The 13690-nt window shown below is 38.6% G+C and overlaps 1 protein-coding gene across 1 annotated transcript in view; it reads left to right on the top strand.

Annotated features, from left to right (window-relative positions):
• The window catches only part of LOC148045206 (collagen alpha-1(XIX) chain-like), a 54189-nt gene extending 42478 nt beyond the window's left edge, over nt 1-11711 (top strand). Inside the window, exons 9-10 of the mRNA XM_087719047.1 lie at nt 10002-10055; nt 11658-11711. Coding sequence (XP_087575173.1) covers nt 10002-10055; nt 11658-11711 — 108 coding nt within the window. The remainder of the gene's footprint in view (nt 1-10001; nt 10056-11657) is intronic.
• The last annotated feature ends 1979 nt before the right edge of the window (nt 11712-13690 follow it).

Raw genomic sequence — 13690 nt, 5'->3', positions numbered from 1 at the left:
AAGAGCAGCAGGCAACAGCATATGTGCCCACAGAGAGGGTTCTGTGTGCCACCTCTGGCATCCGGACCATAGGTTAGCCATCATAGGCATAGGATATGGAAGAACAATAGATTTTATTGGATAAAATAAAGACAGAGTTTGGAGTTTTTAAAATGTTAGATTATAAAGTGACATGGAACTGAAAATGGATTTTTTTAAATGCTAGAATATAAGAGTGACGTGGAAAAGTGAACATCCAGGTTGAAATATCCTGGAGAAATAATATAAAATCCACGATTGTACTTCTAGCAAAGAACATGACTTCTAGCATAATTGCTTTAAAACAGAGTATTGATCTTCCACTCCTGAATAACGTTAACCATAACATTTTTAGAAAATACAAATTGAAATTAAATGGAGAAAGAAAACCAGTAAACAATAAACTCCTTTGTTCTCAGAAATGCCTGTAGGAGTTTCGGTCTAAATCAAAAGGAATAATTAAAAAGATTGTACTTCTGTTTGAGAAAAGCATGGGGCTAAGCCCGTTTCATATTAATTTGGAAAGAAACCCTTATGTTGTGTCAACATAGGACTTCAATATTTAAAAAAGTTCAGTACATTAGCTACCGTATTTTTCAGAGTATAAGACGTACCAAGGTTTTGATGAGGCAATTTTTTTAAAACAAATTTTCAAACTCTGCAAACCTCCCCAAAACGGCCCATTTTTCGCAAAAATGGGGCAATTTCCCCCCCCCAAAAAGGGCATGAATGGCCCTTAGGAGGCTTGTAGAATGCTTCTGGAGGGGGTGGGATGTCAAAAACGAGCAAAAAACAGCCCATTTTTCATGAAAATAAGCCCATTTTTTGTCCAAAAAGGGCATGGATAGCCTTTAGTAAGCTTATATGGTGCTCCTGGGTGCTGGGGGGGGGGCAAAATTGAGCAAAAAATGGCCCATTTTTGCTCATTTCTGCCCTTCCCAGCCCCCAGAAGCTCTCTGAAAGCCTCCTACAGGCTCTGCATGGCCATTTTAGTGAAGGGGGTGGGGTTTTGAGAGGCAAAAAAATGCTCTATTCAGTGTATAAGACGCACCCAGATTTTCCCTCTTTTTTGAGGGGAAAAAGGTGTGTCTTATACTCTGAAAAATACGGTAAATAACTGCAAGAATTTATTTATTTGCGGATGAGGATGACAATAAGATGAATATATTATGCTTACAGCAGCCTTTATAGCATTTTCAACAAATGTTTGGAATAACACTACTTACTTGCCAAGAAGGCCATTTCCTCAGTGTACTAGGGACAAAATATTTTATTATATCTCTAACCACTGGATGTGTTGTTATATACATCTAAGTACTCACCCACACATGCACCTAAGCACACCCACAAAAGATGTGCTTTTGTCCCATTGTGGAAAAAGTAAGTTGTTCTGGAAACTGCTCCCCAACCCCACCCTGACCAAGCTTGAGATAAAAATCTAACAAGTGAAGAATATGAACCAAAAGGCAGAGTAGTAACAAATCTGTTATGAAATGAAACTGAAGTTATGAAGTCAGAACTGAACTGAATGCACTTCCCAGTCTACTGCCTGGAGTTGTTGCAATCCCGGACTGCATGTTTCATGCTGGCCTCTAAAAGTAAAGCATCACTCTACTAAATCCCCGGAAAGTATAGATGTCTTTAAAATGCAGTCTGCAAAAGTAATTCCATTTGTCATCTGCTGATAGAAAAAAAATTGGCTCTTCACTACCTATAAAAAGAAAAGGGAATGAGCTAGTCCTCTTCCGCCTCTTCCAGCTAGAGAAAAATCAAATAAAAAAAATCAAACTATAGATAAGATTAAATATTAACCCTACAGTTTGAACCTATAAGAACAACTTCAACTTGTTTTCTCTGGGAGACTGATTGTATCATCCAATTTCAAAGACCTGTATGTCTGCCTGTTCCCTGGTATTTTCCTAATATAAAGGAGAAAGGAAACACTGTCCATTTTAATATTTTATTTTCAAGGCTTATTTCAATTTTATTATTTATTTTATATTTTTATTTTATTTACTATTAATTAGACTTATATACCGCTTCATAGGGCTTTCAGCCCTCTCTAAGCGGTTTACAGATTTTTTTAGCAAATTGAGTCAGCAACTTGCCCCCACAATCTGGGTCCTCATTTCACCCACCTCGGAAGGATGGAAGGCTAAGTCGACCTTGAGCCGGTGAGATTTGAACCGCTGAACTGCAGATCACAGTCAGCTGAAGTGGCCTGCAGTACTGCACCTTAACCACTGCGCCACCACAGCTCTTACTTATTAACGGGACAACATGTTTGCAAATACCAACCAAAGATTCCTCCACGTGGAAGGCCTATATATTGGAACCAGAACTGGGTCTTGGGCTCAGTAATCCAATTTGCTAAATTTAAACATCTGGAGGGAAGTACTGAGTATTATATTAATGTGGTTCCAATTAATACACAGCTGTAAAATGATAATCTTGAAAATGCCAATTTTATAACAGAATTTAGTTCTGGAAGTGACCTAAAATGACAAGTAGTCCATCTGTTAGTCATAATCATGTTGTCAGCAGGTGGTTTTTTTCCCCCATTTGTAGAGTTTGGGAAGACTCAATGGCTTATACCAGCATTACAAGTGACATGAGATATGAACTATGAGAATTAAATGTAAACGTGCATATTCTTGGTGCGATTAATAAATGGGGCGACTTGTACAGAATTGGAAGTAGGAAGGAAAAAAGAATTCTTTTGTAAGAAAGATGTATTGTTTATGTTATTTCTTACTACGCAACAATACAGGAATTCAAGAATAAATTATGGAAAGATGCTTCACTTTGATCTTTAAGCTATGAATTATATATAGAAAAAGTAAAGGAGAGGCTGGATTTGTTTGAAGAATTAATAAAACAAAGGAAGGAAAATGCACAATATTTACTGGACACATACAGCTTCTAACGGTTCTTCTTTCGTTGTTCTCTGATATTTTTTCTCCCAATTATTCTCTTTCTTTTCCTAGCATATTGTTCTCATTTTCTTTTGATTTTTCTCACATACAAGTCATCGGATGGTTCAAAATGAAAGCTAGGATTCCACATTTGTGGATTTTTCTCACAAACAAGTCATCGGATGGTTCAAAATGAAAGCTAGGATTCCACATTTGTGGTACCTCAGTCTGAAATATTTAGAAATCACTACTATTGGTCTTTTATACATTTCCCTTTTTCATAAATCTGGTACTTTGTAGGTTGTATATAATGTTGACAAAGCAGGGAAGCTGAAATTACACAGGATTTTTGTCTCTATTTTTTATCTTTCTATTCTTCCTTCTATGAGTGTCATTTTAAATTTGGGGTCATTTTCTCTCTGAGCAGCATGGTATTTATTCAAGCCATACAACCTTTCTTGATTATCTGCGTGTCCAGGATCACTCTATTGACCTACAAAATACGAATCTTACTTCAGAGAGCTAGTAGCTAAGATTTTGGATTTTTTCCACATGATGCTGTTTCATGAAGTTCTTAAGTATGGCCTTTCCATTGGATCACCCCAATACATGCTGAAGAATTCTTAGGCTATAGTACTGGGTACACTTAATTTTCAGTAAGTCTCACTGAATAAATGGATTTATTATTAAGATACAATGTCATCCATTGAATTGTCAAGTAAGCAAACCTTTCTAGATACCAACTTTCCACACCAGAGGTGGGTTCCTACCAGTTCGCACCAGTTCGGTAGAACCGGTTCGTCAAATCTACCAAACCGGTTTGAAGAGGTTCCACCAGAAAGCAGGCCACACCTACAGAAGAGGTTCCAAAAATTTTTGAAACCCACCACTCATGCACACGCACGCGCACACACACACACACACACACACACACAGACTCACACAGAGAAAGAGAAAGAAAAAGAAAGGAAGAAAGGAAGAAAAAAAGAAAGAAAATGTGAGAGAGAGATGAAAGAAAAAAAGGAAAAAGGGACAGAGAGACAAAAGGAAGGGGAGAGAGAGAGAGAGAGAGAGAGAGAGAGAGAGAGAGAACACATGGCCAGTAAGCCACTCCCACCAGGTCACATGGCCAGCAAGCCACTCCCACAAAGGAGGGCACACCCAAAGAGTACGTTCGAAATTTTTTTGAAACCCACCATTGTTCCACACTCTTATATCTTAGGAAGTGGCATTTCATATATTGGGCTAGTGAGTACCTTTGGTGGAAGAAAAACACATACTTTGGGTATACATACTTGCCTGTGGGTGCCAAGGACTTAACCTTAACAGAAGGCTGAAAAGAGGAGGAAATAAGAGGATTGTTATTAAAGCCATACAAGATTATATTACTTTGTTTCATTATTTTATTACTCAAATATCATACATTCTCTCCCTAGATATCTGCCTTGATTTTTTTTTTTAAGTGGTGACTTGGATTATGTGGCAAAACTATTATAGAAGAACATTATGTCCTTCTCTTAAGGCCAGTGATGGGTTTCAAAAATTGTTCGAACCTACTCTGTGGGTGTGGCCACCTTTGTGGGAGTGGCTTGCCACCCATGTGACTGGATATGAGGATGCCGACGACACTTGTCAGAACCACCTTAAATTACCTCACACACAGCACTGGCATGCATAAGAATATGATGTAAACTTGTTTTTTAAAAGGCATCTTTGGTTTGCGTTAAAACAACTTCAACACACACAATGTTCTGATTGCACCACAAACGCAGTAGTCATCCTTACCTTTCACAGAGGCACTGAGTTTTATAAATAGGAGCATGATAGTGTAGAATAATCATATCCAAGGACCAGTGGTGGGTTTCAAAAATTTTTGGAACCTCTTCTGTAGGTGTGGCCTGCTTTCCGGGTCCACTGGTGGAACCTCTTCTAACCGATTCGGTAGATTTGACGAACCGGTTCTACCGAATAGGTGCGAACTGGTAGGAACCCACCTCTGCTTAAGGCGTGTGTGTGTGTGTGTGTTTTGATTTACTGCCTTTGAGTAAGAATTAAATGAACTGTCCAGAAAAGGCTGAAATGTACATAAAACAAAGATCATTTGAATAAGACATGGCTCCACAGCTATCATTTCTGGAGTTCAGGTTTCTTTTGTTTATACAGAATACATCTCGGTTGAATTAGTAAAATATCAGGTGCTATTGGGATAATAAAACCACTGAATCTTCTGGTACCATGTACGGTATTTGTATGGACTGGAGTCCTATTTTTCAGAAGTGAGAATGATGCCGTGGAAGATGGAAACAGATGTTTTATACATCTGTGAAAACATCATTAACAAATTTAGCTGCACTTTTATCTAATCATTTTGTTAACTCCTTGACTTTAATTCCATGAGAAAAATATGCAGAACTAAATTGGTGGAAATTAAAAACATAGTATTGTAGGTAATGACTGCAGATTATGCTGAAGTTTCAATTAAAAGTTTCTATAATGGTCTCCAAGAAGATATTTTCTCTAAGCACATAAGTTAATTGGGGTTTGCTTGCTTTCCTTTTAGGGTGAAAACGGAGAAAAAGGAATAGCTGGCATTCCTGGAAGGGATGTAAGTTGATATGCATGTTTTCCTTAATTTCTTTGTGGATAATCAAAAGGCAAAGGGTGATTGTACATAAAATCTTAATGAAGAAATAACAGCTTAATAAATGTATACAATTGTACCATTTGATTAAGCAATCACCTAAAAAAGAAATGGGAAAACCTCTTTCTCTTATCCTTTTTAGTTTTCTCCCCCTCCCCATTCCCCACAACCCAGTAAAATGTGATAACTCACCAATTCGCCTAAGTGTTTTTAGTTGTAAGAAACAGGTCATTCTGGTCTCCTTCAACAGGTTGTTTAATCCAGTGGAATCATCCATTGTCAGAATGAGAGAAACAGTTATTTTCAGATAATTTATTTATATGGAGAGATTGATAAAAAAAACTTAAAAAAAATATCCTCCTTTCTAGTTTTAAAGATAAAGAACTTTCATTAAGTTGTTATGTCCATAGATCAAAAGAATGTAATCCCAGAAAACTCTACATAAAATTCTTGCTCTAGTGGTTAAAGCATCAGGCTAGAAAGGGGGAGATTATGAATTCTAATAGCAATAGCAATAGCAGTTAGACTTATATACCGCTTCCATCAGCCAGTCAGTGCCGACTGGCGACTACTCGGAGGAGAGCCTTCTCTGTTGCGGCTCCGACACTATGGAACAATCTCCCCGTGGAGATTCGTATCCTCACCACCGTCCAGGCCTTCCGCACAGCCCTCAAGAACTGGCTAGCCCGTCAGGCCTGGGGATAAGTTTACTTTCGCCCCTCCCGAATGCCGAGTGAATGTTGAGTTTTACTGTTTAATTTACTTTTGTTCACATCTCTTTCTGTATTGTCCTACACTCCCTTTCCCCTTTGATTGTAAGCCACCCTGAGTCCCCTCAGGGAAAAGGGCGGCCTATAAATGTGCAATAAATACACAAAATACACAAAAATACACGCTTCATAGGGCTTTCAGCCCTCTCTAAGTGGTTTACAGAGTCAGCATATTGCCCCCAACAATCCGGGTCCTCATTTTACCCACCTTGGAAGGATGGAAGGCTGAGTCAACCTTTGAGCCGGTGAGATTTGAACAGCCGAACTGCAGAACTGCAGTCAGCTGAAGTAGCCTGCAGTGCTGCATTTAACCACTGTGCCATCTCGGCTCTTTTTAATCCCACTTCAGCCATGAAAGCCAGCTGGATAATCTTGGGCTAGTCACATTCTCTCAACTCAACTCCTAGGGTTCTTATTGTGGAAAAAAATAAGAGAAAGATGTATTGGATATGATCACTGCCTTATTTGTAAAAAATAATAAAGGCCGGATATAAATACCTACATGAAATAAAATAAAGAAAACAAAATAAAACAATAAAATCTCTTCTCTATATAAAAAAGACTGTATGTATGCATGTTCCAGAATAACTCTGGAATGCCTCAAGCAATTTCAACCAAACTTGGTACACAGATGACTTACCCCCTGGAAACAAATACTGGGGGAGGGGGGAAGACACCCCTGTTGTGCGCCTGTGTTTGTGTTCCAGCATAACTCTGGAATGCATGGCCTGTTAAGGAGAGCGAATGTGGCGTCCTGGAGTGAAAACTGTTTGTGATGCCATGGGAGGGAGAAGGGAGAGCCTGGGCCATTAAGAAGCACCTGATGGATTGGAACAAGGTGCCAGGGCGGGAAAGAGTAGTGCATGGGAGGGCGAAGGGAGAGGGCAGGGATGATGGGCATGGGAGTAGGGGAAAGAAAGGCCCCTGTCAGACAAACACTTCGACATCTATAAATACCTGGTCATCAGCTAGTAAATAAAATAAAATAAAAAATAAAATAAGGCAATAAGCACTTTAAAAGCAATGCAGACTTCCTACTATGATTATTTAGCACTGTTTGTCCTATACTTTGAATGAATGGAGAAATTTTGAGATGAGGAAATGTTGGTAGACAGTTAGTTGATAGTTTCTTGCAAAGAAGGAATATGTTCAGAGAAGTAAAACTGGCTGTGCATAACGGCATACCTTTGTCTATTTGCGTATATAGAAGTGAGAGTCGATTTTATGTAAGAAGAAACATAAAAGAAACATAAAGATAAAATGAACGGGATGGGAATATTTTTAAAGAAGTATAGCAAAGGAAGAAGAAATCAGATCAACAAGGAATGGTTGTGGAGTAAACGTGGATTGAATTAATCGTACCAAATGAATTGCTTAACAAATCTATGAAGAAAGTGTGAATGGGTTGAAATAAAGAAGCAGTCCAGGAAAACAGTGGTAGAATAAAATTGATGTGAACCTCAGAAAGAAAGAAATGATTTATGTAAAGAACAAAGAAGCATATGGATGTGGAGAAAGCCAGGATGTTTTCCAAAGACAGAAAAGAATAGAGAACTATATGAATGGTGTTGGTATTAAGTAGTTTTAACTACTCTGTTTTATTTTTCTAAGTATTTCTTTACTTCTTTCATGCCCACTGCAAAACACTGCACATCCTGAAAGGGAATAACATGATAAATATGTATGTTTATATACATATTCCATTTGCTTTCCGAACCATTTTTTTTTATAGTCCACAAAAAAATCTGTCGGAAATCTGAATCCATTCAGAAATCTGAATAGGGTAATTTGTATTTATGGTATTCAAGCATGGGTGTTAAGAAAGATTTTTTTCCCCTACTCATTTCTCTATGCCTGGTCTGTCTTCTTCAGACAGAACAAATATTATTTAGATTTAACTTTTTGATTGCTTATGAGCATCAGTGTGAAATCAGGTTTATCAAAATCCATCATTTAATTTGAAATGGCTACTTAAATGTTAACGTACTGTAACTATTTCTTCTAAATGGTGAATTAATGTAATTTTTGTAAAAAGTGAAGTTGTCCAATTATGAGTATTTCTGATTCAAAGTTTCTTGCCTACCTTGGGAGAGATATTGCTTATGATCTTAACCTCAGTGTTTCCTCAATCAAATTTGTCATGAAAACCAAGTAATAATTTTAGGGAAACCTTTAGATGGATTGCAAATTTAATGAGTATACTTTTAATTGCATGTTTGTTTCAGCAGGTATAGAGGTATTTTCATTTATGAATTTTTGTTTATGTAAAAGGAAATGACATTTTAAAAACTCCTTTAAAAACTAGGAATGAACAAGCAGGATACAAACCACAGTTATGAGTTGTCTCCAGGGTGACTTTCATTTTAAAAAAATGAAACAAAGAAAAATATTGCAAAAATAAAATTAAATACAGAAAATGGTATAAAAGCAAGCTGAGATGAATTTGCCCTTATGTGTCATAATGTTTCCATATGCACTGTTACTTTATATCAGGTAATTTATTCAGCTCACCTTTGATAGAATTTGTTTATGAATTTCCAAGGCTTTATTTTGGTGATATTTGTAATAGTGTACTGGTTTATTAAATGATGCCTTAGTTCTTGTTGACTGTATCTGAACCAGGAGCAAGATTCAGACCTGGTTACTATGTGCATGAGAAACATACATAAAACGGCAGGCCTTTAGATAAGTGTTGTGGCCCAGCAGAAGCCATTGGAGCTGCCACCAGATTCCGACAGCGAGGGGCCCTATGAGTCGGCTCTGGAGGATGTGGAGGACCCTGGACAGGGTTCCAACTCTGAGCAGGGCACAGAGAGACTGGTTGGCCACCAGGAGGCACCTGAGCCTTGGACCAGTGGGGAGGAGACAAGGGAGAATGATCCGGACGCCAGCAGTGAGTTGTTCCTGGATGCCCGGCACCAAAGAGCTAATAGGCGTCAAGAACAGTTGCACAAGTACAGGAGGTAATTGCACTCAGCTGGTGGTCATTAGGCTCCTCTCCAGACTATAAAAGGACTGCTTGTGCACACGCCCCTCTTGCAGAAGTCAACGCAGGAACTAATGTTGGAGAACAGAATGTTGGATTGCTGCCAAGACTTATCTGTGTTGGATTGCTGCCACGGCTTGTGCCGATTCGCTGCCAAGGACCTGTCTGTCTGTTAATAAATTCCGGAAAGTATCTTTGACTCGGAGTGTGTTGGTGTGGGAAGAGGGGGGTCAGAACAGATAAGATTGGAAGTTGAAGAAAACATATGGAAAGCAATGGCAAACCACTCTTTGTTACCAATAAAACATATCCATGATCCCCAAAAGAGTTGAGATTGATTTGAAACAGTTATTATGTGTATGTGTGTGCACGCACATGCATGCACATGTGCGTGCATGCACACACAGGCAAGCGCATGCACCTTTAAGTCACTGTTGATTCCTAGCAACTGCTGGATTAAACTTTTCAGAAGTGGGTTGTCCTTGCTTCTCCTTTGGACTGAGACAGAGACATTGTCCCAAGATAACCTAATTGACTTCATGTCTAAGGCAGAACTAGTATTCATGGTCTCCCAATTTCTAGTCTGGGAGCTTAACCAATATACTTCTTATTTACAAAATTTAATACATATTAAACATTGTTCCTTATCTTTTTCCCCCCCTCTTCCGTAGGGCTTAAAAGGTGATGTTGGCGATTGTGGAATAGCTGGTGAAAAGGGAGAAAAGGTATGCACATGTGTCCACATGTGAACACGTATGTTGAATTGATAGCTGAAAATTAAAGACCTGGGTAACGAAAAGAAGAGTAGAAATTGCTGATAATAAAAGAACGAAGAAGAAATACTAAGGGGCTGCACCCAGTGCTCTAGTGTAGATGCCATTGAATATGAATCTGAATATTAACAGCAGCTTGGAAAATGTTACTTGCTGAGTTTAACTTAAGCAAGATAACTGTCTCTTTTGCTCTTCTGCAATTGCTTCTTCCTCTTCCCTCATTTCCATCTAGGGTGTTTGTTTATTAATTAAGGGGGGCGGGTATCCTAGCAGTATACATGAGCAGAGGCATTGTTCCATGAAGACAGACTTACTTCACTGAATTTACAAATGTAGACTCTCCCTCTCCCTCCCTCTCCCTCTCCCTCTCTCACACACACACACACACACACCAGTGGTGGGTTTCAAAAATTGTTCGAACCTACTCTGTGGGTGTGGCCTCCTTTGTGGGAGTGGCTTGCTGCCCATGTGACCGGATGGGAGTGGCTTGCCACCCATGTGACCGGATATGAAGATGCCGACGACACTTGTCAGAACCGCCTTAAATTACCTCACACACAGCACTGGCATGCATAAGAATATGATGTAAACTTATTTTTTAAAGGGCATCTTTGGTTTGCGTTAAAACAACTTCAACACACACAATGTTCTGATTGCACCACAAACGCAGTAGTCATCCTTATCTTTCACAGAGGCACTGAGTTTTATAAATATGAGCATGATAGTGTAGAATCATCATATCCAAGGACCAGTGGTGGGTTTCAAAAAATTTTGGAACCTCTTCTGTAGGTGTGGCCGGCTTTCCGGGTCCATTGGTGGAACCTCTTCTAACCGGTTCGGTAGATTTGACGAACCGGTTCTACCGAATAGGTGCGAACTGGTAGGAACCCACTTCACACACACACACATACACACACACACACACACACACACACACACACACTGGTTAAAACATATGTCTTGTCAAGTGAGCTCAATAAAGCATTATGAAATTTGCTTGCAAAAAATGTACAAATTGGGAGAAAATATCTTCAGATAGAAGGATATGATGAAAAAGTGTACAAAAATATTGTAGAAGAAATGCAAATTAAGTTTCATGGCAGACATATTAGAAACAGTTACAGAAATTAATGCAGAAAAGGGGCTGAGCAGACTTATCACATATATTCATGTATAAGCCTATCTGCCAATAAGCCAACCCTTGAATTTTTAACCCAAATATCATGAAAAATGAGCCACGCAGGGAGAAGACTGAATCTCTCTCAGATGATAGTTGCTGCCCTTGAGCTGTTCAGCAGTTTAATTTTCACTCTATCATCATATTTCTCTAAAGTAAATTGAATAGGGACTCTATGTATTGAATTAAGTAGTTCAAATGAAGTTGAGTGGACCATAGATGTCAAGTTAAGTTCTTTTAAATGAAGTGGCATTTTGAAATATATATATATATATATATATATATGTGTGTGTGTGTGTGTGTGTGTGTGTGTGTGTGTGTGTGTGTGTGTGTACATTGGCTGATTGTTACTTTTTGCTTCCCTCCTAATATTATAGGGTGATATGGGGCCTCCAGGACCTGCTTCCCTTGCAGTAAGTACCAGTACTTAATTTGAAAACAATGAAGGAATCTTTCAAATATTGGCTTGTATGGTGATTTTTTTCCATTGATAATTTACCTATCTAAATGAAATGCTTACTTCCTCAGCTGCACAAAACGTACATTTAGTAATTTGTGAGAAGAATATTAGATTTTTTTTTCCAGCTGATCACAGTATTTCATTCTCTTCCAAAGCATTCTGGCTATCTCATTGTGTGACATAAGTTCATGCAAACCCTTGCAAAACAAGGCAAAAAAGTATATGTCACTCTGTTTATCATTTTTCATATGCAGTGATGTGTTCAAAAGGACACTGAAGTGCCTTTTCCTTAGCGGAAGTAGATGATCATTTTCCTGATGGCATTAAAATTAGAGCCGAGGTGGCGCAGTGGTTAGGGTGCAGTACTGCAGGCCACTTCAGCTGACTGCTATCTGCAGTTCAGCGGTTCAAATCTCACCGGCTCAAGGTTGACTCAGCCTTCCATCCTTCCGAGGTGGGTGAAATGAGGACCCAGACTGTGGGGGCGATATGCTGACTCTGTAAACCGCTTAGAGAGGGCTGAAAGCCCTATGAAGCGGTATATAAGTCTAACTGCTATTGCTATTGCTATTGCTATATGGAGAATAGACACTCCTGCAAAGATCTAGACAATCAATCCCTATGCTGTATTTCCCCTAAGCAGCCAACTGTATCTCTCAGAGCAGAGCAGAGAAAAATTATTGCGGGTATGACAGATGTAATATGAGATGCGAAACTGAGATTGGAGTCTAGCAGTCTTTGCTCAATCATAACCTAATTGCAAAGTGCTATCGGATATCTGGCAATATCCTTATTTAAGATTTGTTTTATTTATCGGAACCTATATTCATTCTCGAATTGCTTCTCAGACACTGGCCTTGAAACCTGCCTTCATAAAGTCATAGTTTTGAAAACTGAAGTCCAATAAGAAGTTACATTTTACATTTTGGGGACTTAGGGAGAAAACTTTGTTTTTATTGTCACTTAGCAATTATAATAAGTAAATTAAACTTTAATTAATGGTCCTGGAAATGTGATAGGAGCTGGCTTCATCTATTCTCTATTTGGGCTTGGAGAAATATTGAAAAAGGTTTCAATGAACTTTTTTTTTTCTAAGAAAAGTATTTGGAATTTGCCCTAAAAAAATCATAGAGATGCACGAACATGGCTGTAAAATAGTGTAATTCCTTACTTAATATGCATAACATTTTGATTTTAAACATTAATTTCCCACGTAATGCAGATGGTTTCTCTAATGTTAAAATAACACAATACTAATAAAATAATATAATGGGCTAAAATGGTTGATGTTGTTCTCGCGTCCTGAAAGAGCAATGCAATGACTGAACTTCAGGGATGACAGCTTTATCTTCACAGTTTCGTCAAGGTGCTGAATTGGCAGAAGGAGTAAGGGGCTTTTCTCTGAAATGACCCAGTTGGCTAAGCTTCTCTCTCCTTTCTGGTATCCAGAGCTTAAGCCTGTGGATGTCATGTCACAAGAGTGACAGGTGAAGGAAGGTGGTATGGTGATCTCTCTCATAAAGTATATGAAAACTATTCCTCTTGACATTTGATCCACAGCTTTTAGTTCTCCGGGAAAATGAGCATCCATTTTTACGTTCCTGTAGGCCTATCCCTTTGGGGGAGTTTTAAAATACTCATCCAGATGGCACCAAATTCTTAAGCAGAAGCCAAGGGTTAAGTCTGTCACAAGGAAAAGCACCTAAATGTGCTTACTAAAAAAATACTTGAAATGCTGGTTCCATATTCCTTGAGACCTGGTTAAATGAAGTATCAGATAACACATTTGGTACAAAGCAAACAGAATGAAGAAGTTAGCCATTCAGACCGAGACATGTTCTGTGGTTAGTGCTACAAATAAATAAAATTAACAAGTGGCATTATGCAGTTTCAAGACAGAACTAGCCCAAGATACTTTCGTTGCCTAATGTGAAGCAGTAAAGGATACAC

Source organism: Thamnophis sirtalis, unplaced genomic scaffold, assembly GCF_051295495.1.
Source record: "Thamnophis sirtalis isolate CommonGarterSnake01/CBP01778 unplaced genomic scaffold, rThaSir2_p1.2 scaffold_6, whole genome shotgun sequence".
In the NCBI taxonomy this organism is placed as follows: Eukaryota; Metazoa; Chordata; class Lepidosauria; order Squamata; family Natricidae; genus Thamnophis; species Thamnophis sirtalis.
The sequence above is the reverse complement of the archived record's forward strand: the minus strand, read 5'-3'. Positions and strand labels throughout refer to the sequence as shown.